Genomic DNA, 21,103 nt, shown 5'->3' on the forward strand with positions numbered 1-21,103 from the left:
GGCCTCCTATAAACTGTATATTAGCCGTGCAAAAGGACGTGCTTTCCCCCAACCCCAATTACAGACTGAATATTCATGTTCCCAAATTTCTTGTATTGAAACCAGGCAGTATTAGGAAGCAAGGCCTTCAGTGTACTTAAGTCATGAGGACAGAGCCCTCAAGAGTAAGATTACTGCCCTTATAAAAATGACCCTATAGTGTTTCTGTTATGTGACCTTACTGTAAGAAGATGGTTATCTGTGGACCAGAAAATAGGACCTCATTAAACTCCACATCTGCTAAAACCTTGGCCTTGGGCTTACTAGTCTCCCTGTGTGGTGAGATATAAACTTCTAAACTGCCAGCCTGCTCTTCAGTTACAGGAGCCTGGATAGATTAAGACACTCCCCAAGCACCTCTTCCTTGGCTGCAGATATTTACAGACAGTGCTGTCTATCTGAACACCCTAATCATTACCCCTTATCATTAGCTCCGTCACCTGCCACTCCAGTTGTCACATGGCTCTATCACACTACCACATCCTCTGGCATCCCTGCCTTCATCTCTCCAGTAGGTGCTAACTCTGCCTTCCCTCAGCTCCTCAAACTCTTCCCCAACAATGACAATCATTAAGGCTTAAGGAAGGCTTTCTCATAAAGGCATTCCAGCCTGAGAGACACTTAAGGGTAGGGGCGTAGTATCTGCATACCAGTTGGCATTCAGTTTATTTCCTAAGAGTGGACTGTTGATTGAAAGAAAAACAGCTTTATACTGAGTTGATGCTGGCTGTGTGACATTTCTAAAGGATAGTATGTACTTAGAAAAATAGAGAGAAGAACCCATGGAGAGTGAAGTGTCTGCCACTTGTCTCTTTAGCAGTTCTTGGCCCCTTTATCTTCACTGGGAAGAAGCCCAGTGCACAGGAAGTCATCAATTATTAAGTGGAGTCAGCAGGAAGGGCCAACTGGGAAAGTAGACTAGGATAAGCAATTAAAGTGAATTGTCAGGTGACAATCTATTTCAGAAAGTTCAGATATTCGTTTTCTTATCACGACTAATGTGTCTAATCTCTCCTACATAAATTGGACCAAAGATTTAAAGATTTAAAACCTGTGCTAACACTTCTAAAGGATACCTAGCAAACAGGCAAAAGGCCAAGCATCATGGCCCATGCCTGTAATCCCAGAACCCAGGAAATAAGCAGAAGGATGGTGAGTTTACATAACTCACAGGACTGCTGTAAAGTTTGGCAAGCACTCAACCTCTGAGCTATATATATCTTCAGTCCCTTATGGCTGATGTTTTGATGAAAATGTTTTTTCACCATAACCTACCATGAAGACAGGCCCAAGGCATAAACAAATAATAATAGTTACAAACTATTGAAAGTTACAAACTACTGAGTCTCAGAGTATGGCCTTCCAAGTCAGAAGAACGCCATTCACTGACAAGCACGGTGGCTCACCTTTTAATTCCCGAGTTCCAAAGGCAGAGGTGGGTGGGTCTCTATAAGTTCTCAGGTAGCCAAGATTACACAGTGAGGCCCTATCTCAAAAACCACCTCTCTCTACATGAGGCTATACCCTTGCTGTCTTATTTACATTCTACTTTAAAGGGGTGTGAACTTATGATATACTTCTTCAATGATCATCAAATTTCACAAACCTTCCAACAGGAACTCCCCCTCCAGCTAAGACTGGACACAGAAGGGGAAATGGTGGAATGGGTCTGTAGCGTTGTAATCAGCCATCATGGTCAGGCTTCCACACAGCTCTTACACATCTTGTAAGTCATCTAAGCAAAGTTCCCCTTCTCCCTCCGATACTAAAATTACATCAAAAGCTAAGCTCAGGCTGGAGATGGGTTTCCATGCTGGTGTACTCGCCCAGCACGCACAAGGGCCCTGAGTTCAAATGACATCACACACAAAAAATGAAGTTTAAAATGTATAAATTACGTGCAACCTAGAAGTAGATTTGCGTGGAAAATGTTGGGTGTCACGCTTATTCTACAGTGTTAGAAGACTCGGGGTTTTCAGTGATGGCCACAGGAGGGCAGTATGCACCACTGAAGAATCAATGTTGTTAGAACATCAATTTCATTTTGGTAATTTGATTCTCTGTCTGAGAAATCCAGTTTCCAAGCATTAGATCTAACTTAAGCACTCGGTACAAGACAAAGAAGATAAGAAAAAAAAAAAAGTCAGGCTTATTCATCTTCAATAATAGCTTTTATAATGCAAGTGGGATATAATTATATAGATTTCAAATGCAAGAAAAGCCACTTTGTAGCTGAGTGTGCTTATCTGAGTGGACATAAAACAAAGCTTCAAAATTATGTCACGTTACATGGGAATGCCCGCTTTCCACCACTTCTGCCTTGTAGAAAATTGTACCCAAGCAGTTTTAAAGTTTCAAGCCAAAATAAAATGTACCTGAAAAGCCCCAGAGCATCAGCTAAGTCGGTTAAACACTGAGGGCTGACAGGCCTTCCTTCCTCTGTAAACACCTCTGTCACGACCTAAGAGCTCGGGGCTGGTTAGCATGTGACAGAATCTCAGAGACAACTACCATACATGGAGGTCAGTTCCCGTGCTGGGGCCAGCTTCCGTTCTGCTCTCTGGGACTGGAAGAGCAGAAGGAAGGGAGAATGTCACTGCCTTGGACAGTTCCTTGTGAGAGCAGGGACATGAAGCTCCCTGTGGGTGTGGGAACTTTATATGCCAGAGGGGAGAAAAGAAACAGGCCCAGGGATTGTTCTTCTTTTGGTACTAGAGATAAAAATGTATTATATCTCAAAATGCCTCTTTTTTTTTTTTTTCTAATAGAAAGGTAGTTTTAGAGAAACAATGCTAACCTTTAAAGAGGCTATGTGGCCCTCAAGTACAGTAAGCTCTGGGAAGTTTATAATCTTTCCCCTGCTCCCTCTCTCACACATCCACAGCCTACCCTACCTCCCTATTAGCTGAGGGTTAGTGAAGACAAGAGCAGAAAAGCATTGTCTGTGAGCATCTACCAGGGGTAAAGTTATATAAAATGATGCAGGTCCCTGAATGAAAGGCGTGACATATGAGAATTGGCTATTTCACTAAATCCAAACATATACATATGTATGTATGTATGTATGTATTTCTGAGCTACTACAAAAATGTAAGAGTTACAACCAAAATATGAGTGAAAACATAAGTTCCACAGCTTTCTAGAAAGCTGACATTTAGCTTTCCACATCCTTGAGTCAGGCACCCCATCTCTTAAAGGAGGCGTAGTAAACACGATTATAGGTGGCTTGAGGATCAGGGGCCCAGAGCACACTCTTCATTTCCCTCTGCCACCCCACCACAGAGCTGGGTCTGAAACCTGGCTAGTGAATGAGATGGGAGCCTTTCCACAGCCTTTCCCAGCAGTCAAGGGAGTCAGACAGTCACACATCCTAGTGTCCACTGTGACAAAGCAGAGGCCTGGCATCTCCATCAGTTTTTCATGGAAAGGGCCAGGCCCCTGCCAACACTGAGTCCACTCTCTCCCACACTGCTCTCTCTGTGCTCTCCGAGAAGGCACTTCCTTGGTCAGCCCTCCCTCATCTCTATAGTGAGGTGGGGAGAGGATGTGCAGTTCTGGTCAACACCCGGACAGACAGGGTACAAAAACCAAACATCAGAAGAGAAAAATAGAGGGTCATGTGTAATCTCAGAGATAGAGAAGCATCCAGTTTTCTACCTAGAAGGAGAGCAGGAGGATGAAGCAGAGAGCCAGGGAGGAAGAATCCCACAGTAAGTCCCACGAGGAGATGGCCTCCATGGGAGGAAGTGGTCAGTAAAAGCTCCTCGATCAGCATCTGACCAAGAAACAGCAACACCAATAAAGTGGGACTAACGATTTCTAATTAAGTATTGAGACAAAGTCAAGTCAGCAACTACTCGGCAGAAAGTTCCTGTCAACTCTAGGAGTAGAGAAGGGAATAGATGTGCCAGACAGCAGCCAAAGAGGGGAAAGCCCACAAAACATAGAGGTTTGTGAAGCAAGACTAAGCAGATGTGATCATCTCAAATAGTGCTGCAGCAGCTTGTAACCACCAAAGCAAAACAGAACAACTGTTCAACCCAACTGTGTGCTGCTTCAAACTTGGGGGCTGCGAACCAGAAATGAAGCAGGGTTTCTCTGTGTAGCCCTAGCTGTCCTGGAACTCGATCTGTAAACCAGAATTGCCTCAAACTCTGATATCTGACTCTCTCTGCCTCCTGAGGGTGGGATTAAAGGCATGTGCCAGTACTTCCCAGCATCTGATGCACTCTTATTCAGCAGTTTGTACTGATGAGCCCCACAAATTGACATATACACCTCACTAAAACACAGGGAACTGCAACACATAGACTGTAAAAGTTTTTCCTGTATATGTGGTTAGGAAAAGATCAAAGGAAGATTATGCTATTATAAATGAAAGCCAAGTCTCAGTGTTCATGATAATTTTACTGAAATGAAGTCTACTTACAAACTGCCAGCTTTATTGGTATAGTTGAGTGATTGTGGCTGTGACAGACTCTAGAGTGATACCTGTGGAGTCCTTATCTAGATACTTGGGGACAACAGGCAGAACTTTGACCCTAAATCAAAGGGGTTTGTTTTGGTTTTTTATTTGTTTGTTATGTTTGTTTTTTGATAAAACCTTTGAGAAAGATAATAAACTTAGCACAAAACTTTGAAGACAGTAAGTGTCAGAAATCTCTGACGGAGATCTAAGGCTGGCTGGGCAGTGCCTGTGGGGTGGGAGTGGGGAGACTCAGCAGGGACTCACCAGTAGAAGTGCTCTTCCACCATCTTGGTCACGGCTCTTGAGACGGCTCTTTCATGGGGGCCGAGGTTTTTATTTAAGTTCACTCCAAGTTTCTCTTCCAGAAAGTCGATTATGAATTCTGTGCCAGACACTTTTTCATTATTATATTCAATCCAAGGCATCTTCCCTTGAGCAGAGAGTTTTCCACCAAAATAGTTCTAAACAGAGCATGAGAGAGAGACAGAGACAGAGAGAGACAGAGAGAGAGAGAGAGAGAGAGAGAGAGAGAGAGAGAGAGAGAGAGAAGCAATGTGTATATAAACATGTGTATATAAACTTCACTGATTAACAGAAACAACCATTCCTACCCAGTGCTCAAATGAACTCAGCACACTGACTCTTTAAGATCTCTAGAAGGGGGAGGGGACCTTTTACTGAACATTAAAGTATTAATTTGTTCCCATAGGTTCTATAGTAGACTCAGATTCTATCTAAACTAAGAAAGGAAGGGGACTGTGAGTCAAGGAGTGGGAGAGAGAGGAAAGGGGTGAGTTTGAAGTGGACAAGTGTAGCTACAATGTGCAAAACTATCCACAAAGAGGGGGGAAAAAAACACCCTGAAAATAAACCACAAAGAAGCTTGCACCAACTTAGTAACCAAAGATACAACAAATCCAATATGTTGCATAGTTCAAATCCAGTATGTTTCATCTGAATAATGCATATTGTCACTACAGTGCAAGTAAGAGGTCCCCTAAATGATCATATTGAGGTTTAAACAAAATAATACACAACAGATTTGACTGCAGTGTCTCCTAAAGGAAATTAATTCAGCAGGATCCTGGGTTTCTGCCCAGAGCCTAATGTCTAGTCCTAGCTGTAGTGCCCAGAACCTGTTCAGACAAACTCTATTTTGATCTACAAGCATGGTAGAAGCTTACAGTGTCTCAGATCTTGACCAGAAAGAAGGTGAACAGATCAAGTTAGACAATTGATGGTTAAAATTACAATGGTATTTGTTCTCCAATGTATACAAAGTAAAGGCCTGGACCACATGAATGAAGGGGTTCTGGAGAATTCCATGTCTTCAATCACCTTTCTCAATAAATATGGTCATTTAAACCTCAAGGTTAATTGTAAGAATGGTATCCACTGGGGCTGGTGAGATGGCTCAGTGGGTAAGAGCACCTGACTGCTCCTCCAAAGGTCCAGAGTTCAAATCCCAGCAACCACATGGTGGCTCACAACCATCTGCAACAAGACCTGGCGCCCTCTTCTGGAGTGTCTGAAGACAGCTACAGTGTACTTACATATTTTAAATAAATAAATCTTTAAAAAAAAAAAAAAAAAAAGAATGGTATCCACTGACTTGAAGACTATACAGCCTAAATTACGCTGGCTGTCACAAACTCTTCCTCATGTTTTAAACAAATAAATAGTGCAGACCCTGTTGGATAGTGCAAATGTTGGCCCCTCTAAGGCCAACTGATACTCAAAACTATGGTGGGGATGCTAAATGGACAACCACTTTAAGACATTCTGACATTGTCTTAAGTTAAACTTACACCTCTCTTTTTAAAAAAAAAAAATGTATTTTATTATTTTATGTGTCTAAGTGTTTGCCTCCAATGTATGTCTGTACCATGTGCAAGCCTGGTGCTAGTGGAGACAAAAGGGGTCATTAGATCCCCTGGAACTAGAATTACAGTTGTAAGCCGTCCTGTGGTGTGAGGAACTGAACCAGGATCCTCTGAAAGATCTGCCTTCTCTTAACTAAAAAGCTATCTCTCCAGCCCCTACGACTTTCTTCTAATCAAGCCATTTCACCCCTAAGTATTTACCCAAGAGTAAGAAAGCATACAGCCATGCAAAGGCATGTAAACAAAAGTCTGGCTGGTGAGATGGCTGTGTTGTTAATGGTCCTTCCAGAGGACCTGAGTTCGGTTCTGGCTGACCACATATGGTTGGAGGATACCTTAGTCAGTAAAGTGCTTACTTTGTGACAATGGAAACTGGAATTCAAACTGCAGTATCTACACTAAAAACCAGAAGTGAGATAGGCATCTGTCATCACATTACTGGGAAAGTAGAGACAGGCAGAATGTTGGGACTTACTGGACAGCCAGTGTAGCCAAAGTAATGAGCTCTGTGGTTGTTTGAATGTTTGGTCCCCAGTTTGAGAAAGATTAGGAGACGTGGTCTTGTTGGAGGAAGTCTGCCATTGGGGTGGGCTTTGAGGTTTCAAAAGCCTGCTAGGCCCAGCCTCAGTCAGTCAGTCAATTTCTGTCTGTCTGTCTGTCTGTCTGTCTGTCTGTGTCTCTGTCTCGCTCTCTCTCCCTTGCCTAGGGATCAGGATGTAAAGCTCTCAACTACTGTTTCAATACCATATCTCCCTGCTTCCTGCCATGATGATCAAGGACTAAGCCTCTGAAATCATAAGCAAGGCTCCAATTAAATGCTTTCTTTTAGGAGTTGCCTTGGACATGGTCCCTCCTCACAGAAGTAACACAGTAACTAAGACAAGCTTCAAGGTCAGAAAGAAACCATGTCTCAAACGTTAGGATAGAGAGTAATAATATAAAGATAAAGATAGCAACATCAGTCTATGGCTCCCACATGCCACACACAAACAGATGCACACATGCTGGACATGGGGCTGTGCAGCTTTAATGTCAGCACTAGAGAAGTAGAAGCAGATTTCTGTGAGTTTCAGGCCAGCACGATCTACACGATCTGTGGTTCCAGGCTAGCACACATACATAAGAACTACACTGTAAATTCTTTCTTTCTTCCTCTCTTTTTTGCCTCTCATTCTTTCTTCCTTCTTTTCTTTCAAAAACTCTGGAAACTGTCATCTCTGGTGACAGAATGTCTTTCCATGGTTGTTGAAGATAATGAAGCAAAAGCAACGAATTTCAAAGAAGGCACAGGAGAATCTTAGAAGGAGATTAGAAAAACAGTCTTCTGTACACCGGACTAGCTTTGAATTTACCGCATAGTTAAGGCTAGCCTTGAACTCCTGATCCTTCTCTTTCTACCTCTGAGTGGTAGGATTACAGTTATGCACCACCACACTTGGCTGATACTTTCAATCTTGACGGTGAAAATGGCTTCGTAAGTACTTACCCGGTTGAAAAAAATTATCAGAATTTACACTGGAAACATGTGTGGCGTGTTGCATGTCAATTTTAGCTATAGAAAGTTGTGGGCTTTTTTTTTTAATAGAAGAGAGTATTAGATACAATTTGGGATATAAATCCTGAACATCTTTAAGTGTTTCTCTAGAATAGCAGTCAGCAAAATCTTCCTACAGAAAGCCAGGTAGTAAATAGTCCAGGCTACAAAGTTTCTACTCAGAGCTCAACATTGCAGCATGGGTCACCACAAGTGAACAAGTTTGGCTGCTTCCAATAAAAAGTCAGGACACGGAGATCTGAACTTCATGTATGACAAAACATTATTATTTTTATTTTTCCCAACTATTTAAAAATCTATAAATGTCTCTTCCTTCACAGACCTAAGACGACCCCTGTTGCAGAGACTAGCCATTACCCACCTTCTCTGCTAGAGAAACCAAACTAAAACCAAGGCAGCATTCTGACCAAGCCCCAGACAAGAACACACCTTTTTTTTTTTAACATCTTTTTATTTAAGAAAAAAAATCAAAACCTGATATCCAAGATAGTGTAGGCCACTAGCAAATCTTCAGTCTAACATTCTTTTTTTTTTTTACCCTCCCCCTACCCCCCTACCCACCCACTCCCACTTTTTGGCCCTGGCGTTCCCCTGTACTGGGGCATATAAAGTTTGCAAGTCCAATGGGCCTCTCTTTCCAGTGATGGCCGACTAGGCCATCTTTTGATACATCTGCAGCTAGAGTCAAGAGCTCTGGGGTACTGGTTAGTTCATAATGTTGTTCCACCTATAGGGTTGCAGATCCCTTTAGCTCCTTGGGTACTTTCTCTAGCTTCTCCATTGGGGGCCCTGTGATCCATCCAATAGCTGACTGTGAGCATCCACTTATGTGATAACACACCTTTTTACAAAGGTGTATTTTAACAGAAGATTCTAGAAGAGCACAACTCAACTCTGCCTAGTAGTCCCGAAACTTCAAGAATTTCAGAAATGAAAAAAAAACTCCTGGGTCTTTTGTTGGTAGGGATAATCTTGGGTACTGTGTGGAAGCATCACCTGTCAATAAAAATCTGATGGCCAATAAGCTAGGGCAGGGTTAGAAGGTGGGACAACTGACAGGGAGAAAGGAACTCTGGGATAGAGTCAAGCACCAGAGATTTCCCCAGATGTACAAAACTGAGGAGGTAACTAGCCATGTGGCAGGCATATAATAGCGTAAACAGGTTAAATAAGTCACAAGCTAATAGGAACAAGCCTGTCTTATGGCCAAAGCATTTTTTAAATAAATACTAATCCTCTGGGTCATTATTTGGGAAGTGGAGCCTTGGTGGAAAAGCCTGAAGTTACATTCGGTTTCTTTAGGGGGGCACTGGGATTAAGACCCACACCTTGGAGAGGACCAGGGCACAGCAGTCATGTGGACGTGATAGGAGCACTCTCACGGTACCTCATAGCTGTGGTTACCTGCACAGGACCTTATAAGATAAGTCAGTCAGTGACAGCATGGACGGAGAAGGTGCTGACAGAAGGAGCTGCCGCAGGGGAGGGCTGCTAGGAGAGAAAAAAAGACTCTCCTCTATGAATATGGTCCCATGAGTCAAAGAGGGAAGGGGGTGGAAAAGTAGATCCAGGAGGAGTTAGAGGAAAGAACTGAGGGTAAAGATGATCTAAATACAGTGTATGCATGTATGAAATTCTCAAACAATAAAAATTATTGTTTAAAAACCATTCATGTTGGGATTGGGGAAGCTTTGGCCTTATTCTGTTATAGAGAAAGCAACCGACACAATCACACATGGCTGCTACGTAGGTAGATATTATCCTTAATGCTGAGTAAGAGAATGTCACACTTTCCTTAAAGTTACTAGTGCGTCCGACGTTTGTATAACTCGTATTCTAGAGACATAAAATCACGACACGAGACTGCCTCTTGCTGCACTGGAATCTTCCCACCGTGTCCCTTTTAGACCCATCGCTTCAGATGCAATCTAGTGTCAACAACGCCATCTGAAGGAACGCTTCATAGTGCAAATAAGGACGAATACTCTGTAGGATACGCTTATAGCCCTGCACGCAAGAGGCTAAGGCGATGTGGACAACATAGGTGAGTTCAAGGCTAGTCTGAGCTACATACTGAGACCTGTCTCAAAAATAATACAATTTAAAATGCTTACCATGCAAATAAGAAGACCAGAGTTTAGTGGCTCAGAGCCCATGTAAATGCTGGGTGAAGATGACGACTCACCTGTAATTCCAACCCTAGAGATGAGAGACAGGATCCCAAAGCAAGCTGGTGAGCCTAACTGAATCAGCAAACTCTAGGTTTGATTAAGATACCCTGCCTTAGTGACTATGGTGGTCAGGCAATAAAGGAAGATTCTCATTATCCACCTCGGGCCTCCAGCACACACATTCCAACATGCATACATATGCAAGGGCACACCACAATGCACACATGCAGACAAAACAAAATTTAAAAGCTGAGGTTATAACTTGGCGGTAGATCATTTGCCTCGCATACAGAGACCATTGGTTGACCCTAGCACCCTCTTCTTTCTCACAAAAAACCAAGTGCAACGGCAACCTACACTCACAGTACCCGGCTGATGCTACCTGCTGAGCCGAGTGGCACGTGACTTTAATCTCAACACTCAAGAGGCAGACACAGGCAGATCTGTGATTTCAAGGCTAACCTGGGTCTACACAGTGAGTTCCAGGACCACCAGAACTGCACAGGGAGACCCTGTCCTGAGAAAAAAACAAAACAAAACAAAACAAACAAAAACTAAAACAAAACTACAGAAATAAAAAATTAGAGATCAATTCTGGATATGATAACTCAAAAATATTTTCATAATCAATTTTTGCTTTGAAGCTAAAAAGCAGGAGACAACATTTTAGAAACAACTATAGTTTATTTAGATATGACTAAATCTAAGTAAAAAATGTTCGGTATCATCATCACCATTTTGAGATGAAGAATTTTAAAGCCTAATTTCAAAGTCTTGGGGTCTGACTTACTATACTGACTTCTAAATTTTCAGCTCAATTGCTTGTAACAATATAGCAAAATGAATCCTCACTGCGCTCCAGAACTACCAAACACCTCACACTGGCTACATCTGAAGTGATTTAACTGATTTAACTACCTTTTTGTAAACTACATAACACGTTGAGAAAAGCCCATGTATCTGATGTATGTTGTAATCTTGTAGAAAAAAAAAACTGTCTTTATTCGAGGAAATATGCATGTTAGAGCACTATAAGGGATATGCATGTTAAAGCACTATAAGGGAGGTGTCTTGGTTTCTGCCCAGTACTTTCAAATGATGTGTTAAAAACCTCTTCCTAAAAGCATATAAAAAGAGAGCTAAAGCAAAGGAGGTAAAGTAATAACCGTAAGTGAACCTGCAGGAAGGACTGGGGCTGCTCTGTATGTTAGTCGTTCAAGTTGTCCATAGAAGACAGAAGTCAGCAACCAGAGAGCTGGGAGGCAGGGTGAGTAGAACATAAGAAGTGGAGGCTGAGGACCGTGGAGGGGCTCTAGCTCTTTCCCAGGACAGATTCCCCGGGGCAGAGAAGTCAGTATCCCTGATGGGAAATCTAAAAACAAAACGTGGACCTCTGATGAGTACAGCCACAGAGAAAGGACTAACATGCTGAGTACAGGCAGCATGAGGCAGAAATACTGGGTCAGACCAAATGCTTCCAGTTAACATAACGAATATCTTCCCACAAATAAAGGGAAAAATTAGGAAAACTGACTAAGGAGACACATTTTTTAAGAAAACTTAAGGACCAAGTGGTGGCAGCACGCAACTTTGATCCCAGCACTTGGGAGGTAGAGGCAGGCAGTCTCTTTGAGTTTGAGGCCAGTCTGGTCTACAGAGTGAGTTCCAGGACAGCCAAGGTTACACAGAGAAACCTTGTCTCAAAAAACCAGAGAGAGAGGGAGATGTCAACTTTAATCAACAGCTAGCCAGGAATGGTGACACACACTTGGGAGGCAGAGGCAAGAGGAACAGCCAACCAAGGCTACACAGGGAAAAAGTCTAAAAAGAAAGAACACAACAGATGAAAACACCATGAGGGGCTAGAGAGATGGCTCAAGAGTTAAAAGCACGCTGCCTTTTCAGAGAATCCAAGCTTGATTCCCACCACCCAGGTTGGGCAAATACCTGTGATTCAGCCTCAGAGGAATCAGGTACCTGTGGCCTCTGCAAGCACCTGTACTCATATGTGCACACCCTAGACACACAGGCACACAGAATTAAAAAAATAAAAAATAAAATAAAACAACAACAACACCCCAGCAACATAATGGTTACAAAAACAGAATACAGCATTGACTGCTTCAATGAAAGGAAAGTTCCATGAAGCAGCAGAGACTTAGGACAGCACAGACAAGGGACAGAAAAGCAGAAGGACAGATATCTAGACAACAGGGAACAGGCACAGAGAAAAACAAGCAATTATTAAAGGAAATATTTTTAAAATATTGATGATTAGTTTCCCCAGAAGAAAAAAAATTAAAAAAAAAAAAAAAAAAAAAAAAAAAAAGCTCATAGCCATCACAGTCTGGTCTTCAGACACACCAGAAGAGGACATCAGATATCATTACAGATGGTTATGAGTCAATGTTATTGCTGGGAAGTGAACTCAGGACCTCTGAAAGAGCAATCAGTGCTCTTAGCCACTGAGCCATCTCTCCAGTACCACCTCTAAAGATTTAAAATTATGTTTAATAAAAGAAAGAAAATGCAGGCTGGTAAGATGGCTCGGTGGGTAAGAGTACCCGACTGCTCTTCTGAAGGTCTGGAGTTCAAATCCCAGCAACCACATGGTGGCTCACAACCATCCATAACGAGATCTGACTCCCTCTTCTGGAATGTCTGAAGACAGCTACATATAATAAATAAATAAATAAATAAATAAATAAATAAATCTAAAAAAAAGGAAAAAAAAAGAAAGAAAAAGAAAGTGCTATAATACAAATCCATTGCTTTTTGCATTGTTTAAAAAGACAAAGACACATTAAAAACTTAAAAGAATTTAGAAAGAACCAGAGGGGCTGGTGAGATGGCTCAGCAAGTGAAGGTACCTGCCACTAAGCCTGGTGACCTAAAGTTCATCCCCAGGCTGCCCGTGGTAGAAGGGGAAAACTGACCACTTCAAGTTGTCCTTTGACCTTCACATGTGTGTCATGGTATGCAGATGCATATCTGCATGTGTGTGAGCACATGCAATAAATAAAAAGGTGAAAAAGCACAGGGTACAGATAGATAGATAGATAGATAGATAGATAGATAGATAGATAGATAGATAGATAGATAGCACTCAATAGAGTATTAAGACTAAAAGCCAATTCTAAAAAGTCAGAGAGAAAAAAGAATGAGATTACTGTTAAGTTTCTCAGTAGCTGCCAGCAGTTGAGAGGCAAAGACAGGAGGCTTGAATTCAAGGACTGACTCTAGCTACTGGGTACACATGGCCAGCCTACTCTACAGAGCAAGATCCAGGCCTGCCTAGATTACAAAGTGAGACTGTTTTTAAAAATCACCACCGCCATCAAAGTTCTCAATAGCAACATCAGAGTAAAAAAGACATTGGGGTAATTAATAGTTTCCAAATGCTAAAAGCAAAGAATTTTGGAAAGAAATTTATAATATGTGAAACTGGGGGTGGGGGGAGCGGTTTCGGAAATGCCAAGCCATGGAGACTTACAGAAAAATATTCAGCAAGAAATTTCCCAAAGCCAGGTGTTGGGCATATGCCTTTAATCTCAGCATTCAAAAGGCACAAAGGAAAGCATATCTCTGAGATTTTAAGGCTAGCCTGGTCTAATAATAAGGTCCAGGCCAGCCAGAGCTACATAGTAAGGTCCTGTCTCAAGAAAGAAAGGAAGGAAGAAAGGGAAGGAAGGAGGGAGGGAAATTACCCAAATAAAAAGATAACCTGTGTAGGATATGTATAGGTAAAAGGGTAAATGGATTTAAAACATTTTTTATATAAATGTACCAAATGAGAACTGACCAAATGAGGAATGCTATGTCCAGGATGCAAAGCTGGTAAGACTCTCAAATCCAATACAAGCAACACACTAACCATGAGAAGCCAATGATAGAGAGAGAGAGAGAAAGATATCCCAAGCGAATAAGAACCAAGGGAGGGCTAGAGAATCCACCTCACTATGTGACAAATCCAATTTTAAAATCATCACGAGGGAGATGGTGGCGCGTGCCTTTCGTCTTGAGAGGCAGAGGCAGGCGGCAGAGGAAGGAGGATCTCTGAGTTGGAGGCCAGTTTGAGCTCACTCTAAGGCCGGAGTGTATTCTAGGACACCCAGTGCTACACAGAAAAACCCTGCCCTGAAAGAAAAAAAAAAAAAAAAACCGCATTTGCATAAAGTCTCAGTAAACTGAAGGAACTGTATCAGAGACTATTTTCTGTGCTCATAACATCAAAATCAACTATAGAAACAAAACCCCAGTAAACTTCCAGACATTGAGAACTTGTTAAAAAGGGAAACACAAGAGAAAAAGTTTAAGCTGCACAAAGTAAGGACAAGAACAATAATACAATGAAATGTGTTAGCCACCTCCAGCATAACAGAGGGGAAAAATGGATGTCTTCAAGTTCATTCTTTTGTTGATTCTTTTTATGAAATAATGTTTATTTCTATTTTCATGTTTAGGAAAAGTTATAAATTTAAATGAAAGTTATAAATTTAAATGAATGTATGTATTAAAAATGACCCATATTCTAAACATCAGTAATTAGTCATAATTAAGATTCTGGCATATTTTCTTTTTTCATGGGGTGAAAATACTTGCAAATTATTTATTACATAAGAATGTGTATTATGTATGTATGTATGTATGTATGTACGTGCGTGTGTGTATATATGGGTATGTGTGTTTCTTTTTCCTTCTTTTTTCTTGAATTTTTTCCTATAATTTTTTTATTTATTTACTTCATGTGTCGGTGTTTTGCCTGCTTGTATATCTGTGTGCCACATGCTTGTCTTGATGCCTCAAGTCAGAAGAGGACATGGGATCTCCTGTAACTGAAATCACAAATGATCATGAACTACCATGTACCAGGTGCTAGAACCGAACCAGGGTCCTCTGCGTGAGTCACAAATGCCCTTAACCACCAAACCATCTCTCCAACATCTCTTAATTGCTTCTTTAATGCTGAAATGAACAGGTACTTCCTTAAAAACCACTTGAGCAGAACATAGGGAAGTTAAAATCTCTTCAAAGTCCAGAGCTATAGCTAGGTGGGAGAGCCCTTGTCTAGTACACATGAGGCACTAGCTTCAGGCCCTAGAACTTCCAATCTATTGTGCCTTCTAACCCCACATTCATGGAGGACAAAATGGCAAATGAAAACCTAAAAGTGCCACCAGGCAGTCTCACCAGCTGCTCCATAAGCCTAGTCAAACCTCCAACCAAAGAACACATTAAAAGAAATATTATGAGTCCTTCATTAGAACTGATGGGAAAAAAAAAGTCAATAGATCCTGGAGTCACATGCCTCTCTTGCTGACCACTGGGTACTGTTACCTTCAGACCCTGCCTTCTCTGATATCCACTTGTGTGGCATTAACTACCCCATCCTCTAGGAGATATCGATGTCGTAAGAATAAAACATATTTGCAAACAAGTACCTGATAGGGTAGGTCAGCCATTCTTAAGTAAGTTTCCATTTTCAAACAGAAAGGAGACAAGCTGGGGACACCATTGTTAGGTCTCGCAAACTGATGCAAAATAATAGCATCTTTGGAGTCGAGCTCTTGCTGTTTCCTGTCAAAACCAAAACAGAAACAGAGAATATAGCCTGCATGTTAGTTTTCTGTTGCCTCGGTTCTCAAGAGGACCCTGTGGGATTGTAGCCCTCTATGAACAAGCAGAAGTGTGTGTGATAGGTCTTACCTCCTCCGGGGTTTAGAGACCAGAAGCATAGTGAACATACGGGAGGGTCTTACGGACTCTTAGATGACTAGAACTCGTTGGCTCAGGGAAGTCACTACAAACCAACCTGCTTTCTTATGTGCAGCCTATGGGCAAGAGGAGTATTTGGGAGATAGGCATTTTGTGGTTACTATGTGCATCACCTGACTGTGCGTGTTTCATGGCCATTGCTTTATTTAAGTGTCAAAAGAACTTTATGAAGTAGATATAGTACACATCGTTTATGGATGGCAAACACTAGAAGGCGAGAATGGTATTTCAGGCCTTTAATCCTGGCTCTCAGGAGGCTGATACAGAAGGATCACAAGTCTACCTGGGCTACAGAGGATCCTGGGTACAGAGATAGTCACATTGGCAGTGGTCTGTAGAACCTGGAGAGTGCCTACATTAGACAATATCCTTCTCTATAAAATGTGGAGCTAACAGAATGGGCAGGCTGCACCATGACCCACATCTTCAGGAAATCTTATACTGAAAAATCCCGGTTCCTTTTCTATATTGACAATCACAAGGATTAAATAAACTGGTATCTGTGAACATTTAGTATGCTATCAAGCATTAAAAGTGAGCAAAAATGTATTCTTACACAATAAGATATGGTCTTGTTCACTTCCAATTTCACCCAGTCTGGCTTATACACCCCTCAGAGACCTATTACAATTTCCACTGTTTTGTGCACCTAACATTTCCCAGTCAGATGAACTCCATTCTCAAGCTTTGGGCCCCTCTGAACTTCCCCTCTCCAAATCCGGGTTTAGTCCTACACCTAGCTAAGCAGAAATGGCTTGTCACCATCCACACACGGTGCACACTAGCATCAACATCTCCACTTCATAAAACACGTTCTCTTGGGGTTTACCAACCAAGAGCCTACTCCACTTAAAGACCTCAGAATGACTCATTCTGAAATTACAAGCCAATAGAGTTAAAAGCATTTACTACAAAACAGAGGTTTTCCGTTTTATGAAATGTGTGGGAGGTCAGATATTAAAATCCAGGACCAATTTTGACTATATTAGTAAACAATACAAATGCTACACTTCACAACTTACTTTGCCCACTAAAATAATTCATATCACAGTGATGCTTTTATGTAAATTAGAGAAGCAAAGGCTTAAGAACTAAAGGGAGGTAAATAGGAAATCCTCTGCCCTATGGACAAAGAGTCAGGTTCTAAAGGTAAATTCAGACCGTATCATAGTCATGAAGATGCTGATCATGTGCCAACATATGCCAGTGACTTTATAGACACGGGCCATATTAACCTACTTACTTTTGATAATAAAACTCTAAAGTGGGCATTGCTAGAGTTTAAATTTGGGACGCCATACTAATGCTCTGTAGTAGACAGGAAACTTCAAAGTCAGAAAGTAACTTGCCCAAGGAACTTCAATTTGAGACCAAGTGTGTCAGGCCAAGAAATAGCAGCAGATTCCAACTATTCAGAAGGCAGAGGCAAGAAAATTGCAAGTTCAAGGCCAGCCTAGGCGATTCAGCTAGACCGTGTCAAAAAAATGCCAAAAAATGAGAGAAGTGAGGCTATAACTCTGTGGTAGGGTACTTGGCTTCCATGGGTAAAGCACTGGGATCTATCCCTAGTACAATCCATATATATACACATACATATATACATATATTTACATATATGTATGTGCATATATGTATATATATGTATATGCACACACATATACACACCTCAAAACTGACTTTGCGCGCGCGTGTGTGTGTGTGTGTGTGTGTGTGTGTGTGTGTATCAAAAGGCTGAATCGAAATGAACCCAAACAATCTGCTCCCATAGGCCACCTTCTACATGTCAGAACCCTCTCCCTAGCTGAGGTCACAGGACCGGATGAGTTGCTTCCTGTGCAACTTATCACAAAACAACCTTAGAAGGCGATCTGAATAAGAGAACACCTGCAGAGGCCAGCTGGCTAACGGAAGAGGAGACTGACCAGCTCCTGGCCCTGCTCTGAGAAGACCAGAGAGGATCCTGTCTCTGTAACAGGCAATGAGTCAGTCTTGGGGATCAGATGGGGACCCTTTAGCTGGAGTACTCAAAGTGCAAATGAGCTCCAGGTAATGAGATCATTACTTAATCATTCGCTTGACGAGCAAATTTCCAGACGCTTGAGTAATTTAATATAGATTCCACTCTACTCTGGGAAAACAAAGGATTAAGACATCAATTATTTTAAAATATAACAGTGGAAAAATACAAATAACCAAAGTAATATCACAAATAACTAACCACGCTTCACCAAAAAAACACATGCATTGGTTATACTCACTAATTAGACTTAATTAACATTATAACTTTATTTCCTCATGAGACAAAGCCATAGATTAACGCTAATCTGGGCAACAGAAAGTCCAGGCAGGGTAGGGGAAGGTTGACATTGACAATGAACTCAGATAGTGGGGCCACTTTATATTTCCCTCCCACACATTTGATCTTGATTTTGCCTAACTGTACAGAAGTTTAGATTTCTCAGCAAGTGAAAGTTTTTCTCTCTTGTACCCATCTTCTGAAGCCCACCTTCACTGCTCCTGTCTGCTCCATAGCTCTCTGAAAGCTGGCAGAAAGTTGCATCCTGAACACAGACCTCACTTCCCAGGAAATGCCCCTTTCTCAGTTCTCTTCCTTTCTCCCCCAACAAAGCACCTCAAAATAAGCAGTCTCTCCCAAGGAGCCAGGCTCCACACTGGAACCTCCGTCTTTCTCCTGTCACTGTGTAATCTTCATCAAGGTACCTACCCTCCTCCTACTCCTTAGTGGTAGCTGTTACAGATACATGCAATCACAGACACACAGAGAGTACCACTAACTTCCCAAAATTTCAGCTGCCTTCTTTCAGTTTGTATTATAATAGCGGTTTATCAATTCATTTGTCAAGAAACAAAAGTAAACAAACATAGGTCTTAAAACCCCTTGATCCAAGTAAAGATTCAGAGCTGGGGCTTGTGATCACCACAGTGGCGAAGGAGCTAGCCTGGGCAGAGGGCTGGAGAGTATATAGGGTCCAGAGCTTCAAGGGCGTGGTCTATTCCAAGTGAGCTCCCAAGGCCCTGTTACTTCTGCAAGGTCATCAAAGCCACATTTTGGATTCAGCCATGTGAAGCCTTCAATCTCCACAAACTGGAGAAAGGCTGGGAAGCTGAATGGTACAGGGGCAGTCTTCATAGGCTTTGGAGTGAAATACAACTGAGAAACAACAGGCTACTATTTAAAATGCTGCACAGATGTGGGGTTCTTCATATGGACTGAAACCTGACTTGAAATAGAGTTCTCAGACTGGCACCAACGAGGCGTAATCTTGATGCTATCTCACTTTAAAACTTTTGTGTTTGGCTCAACTAAATTCAAGATGCTGTGCTCAATGAGATATACTGAAGTTAAAGTCAACTTCTCAGTCTTCCACTGTGACTAAATGATATGAAAGCCAACACATTTTCTCACACCCAAATGCTTTCTTATCCTTTCAGAACCAACAAATAGTGTGAATTCAGTAGGGCTATCATGGTGTCCTCCTGCACTTCCTGAAGTCCATTAGAGGTCACCAGCCACTTTACAGCCTCTTGAACCATGCCCCTCCTTCACCCTACCCCTGGAAAATATGGTACGAACACATCCTAGCTCCTTCGAAAATACTGGTCAGAAGAGAAATTCTGAGCTATGGAAAACTGCTCTGCCTCCAATAATCTCCAGAGACTGGGGTCCCAAATGCATGGGAATTTTAACCCAAAATTGACATACCCGTTAGCCAAAGGCTGTCTCAGTACCCAGTGGTATCTACCAACTACTGCACTAAAGATCTATCTATGGGACTAGCAGTCCCAACAGCAGGGGCATCCATTTATTGTAATTTTCAAGTCAGCCCTGTACACATTCTGCGGCAGGCAGCCATGAAACTGTTTACAGCCCAGGGAGACTCCCTGTTATGCCAAGTGCTCCATGTGCTAGCGCTGCCCTCAGATCTCCTACTGCTCGCAGAATGATTGTATTTAAGCTTGAAGGTGCTTACAGTTCCACACCAGATAAGCAGGTAAACAGGTTAAGGCTGCATCAAAACTGAACAGGGATACACCAAGCTTCTGCAACTGCAGCCTCCTAATAATGTTGACATTTATTGAGAAGAATAAGAGAGAACTAACCTTTTAGGTAAAGATGAGGTTAATAGTTAATGCTCCAGCATCATTACCCATAAACCAATTAGGCGTTTATAAAAGTGTACCTTAGTATTTCTACAGAGCTTTATTCTATTGTTACGAATGCATTGATTGCAGTTACTCTTCCTACGGGCTTTAGCAGATTGTTTTGATCCATAACACTAGTGACTCACAGCACTTTGCTTTTAGCATCGAAATGATGGAAGGCAAACGCTTTCTTTCCCTTCCCAATTTAACCCTCCCATCAACTCTAAATGGCCCCTTACAAGTGGCCAGGTGACCGTGAAACGCCTTATGGGGTTAGAGGATGACAGAGGACGCTTGGACCTTTGGGCAGAGGGATCTAGGGGCTGGCTCCGGAACCCCCTTTGAGCCAGCCCTACCCGGGCTTGCTGCCCTGGTCAGTGCCCGCTTCGGGGGCCCTCTCTCCGGCTCACCTAATGACCAGGAGTTCGTGGAGCAGATACGCAGCCGCGGCCAGCAAAGCTCCCCCGGTCAAATAAAGGGTTTTCTTCCACCAGGGATCCGAGCCCAGCCCTGCCATGATCCCACCGTAATCCTGCAAAGGGAAAGCGATGATGTCCCCATAAAAGGAGAAGGGCTCCTCGGACCCGGCCCACCAGCCGAAGAAGGAGATGCTCTGGTTCCAGCTCAGGTCCACCACGCACGGCCTGGACGAGGCAAAGCCAACCCCCCAGTGCATGCTGCGCGGCTGGCTCCGGGCGCCCCTCCCAGGGCCCGCGCCGCCCGCATGGGAAGAGGCCGGCGCCCGGGCGGGCGGGCGGGCTCAGCGGTGCGCAGGGGGCGCGGGCGGAGGCGACGGCGGAAGGACGCGGACGGCGAGCGGAGAGCTGGGATGGCGGGGCCCCGGGGCCCGGCGAGGCAGCGGCGGCCGCCGGCCTCCCTGGCCGAGGCCTCTCGCAGGCGCTCTTTGTGTCAGCGCGTGGAAAGGGCCACGTGATGTCATTGCTCCCCTGGGCTGGGCAACAGAGGCGGGATAAAGTCACCTACCCCGCGCCCTGCCCCCGCCCAGCATCCCCGCGGTGCGCTGCCTCAGCTCGGCCGCAGCTGCGGG

At 42.9% G+C, this 21,103-nt stretch overlaps 1 protein-coding gene across 1 annotated transcript in view; it reads right to left on the reverse strand.

The window, feature by feature from the left end:
• Positions 1-20,858, reverse strand: part of Faxc (failed axon connections homolog, metaxin like GST domain containing) — a 60,472-nt gene extending 39,614 nt beyond the window's left edge. Inside the window, exons 1-3 of the mRNA XM_021160948.3 lie at positions 20,466-20,858; positions 15,558-15,693; positions 4,772-4,968 (exon numbers count right to left, since the gene is read on the reverse strand). Of these exons, the coding sequence (XP_021016607.1) occupies positions 4,772-4,968; positions 15,558-15,693; positions 20,466-20,731 (599 nt within the window). The 5' untranslated portion in view covers positions 20,732-20,858. The remainder of the gene's footprint in view (positions 1-4,771; positions 4,969-15,557; positions 15,694-20,465) is intronic.
• Between the last annotated feature and the right edge of the window lie 245 nt (positions 20,859-21,103).

The sequence above is a fragment of the Mus caroli genome, unplaced genomic scaffold (assembly GCF_978045245.1).
Source record: "Mus caroli unplaced genomic scaffold, Mus_caroli_1 scaffold_6, whole genome shotgun sequence".
Classification (NCBI taxonomy): domain Eukaryota; kingdom Metazoa; phylum Chordata; class Mammalia; order Rodentia; family Muridae; genus Mus; species Mus caroli.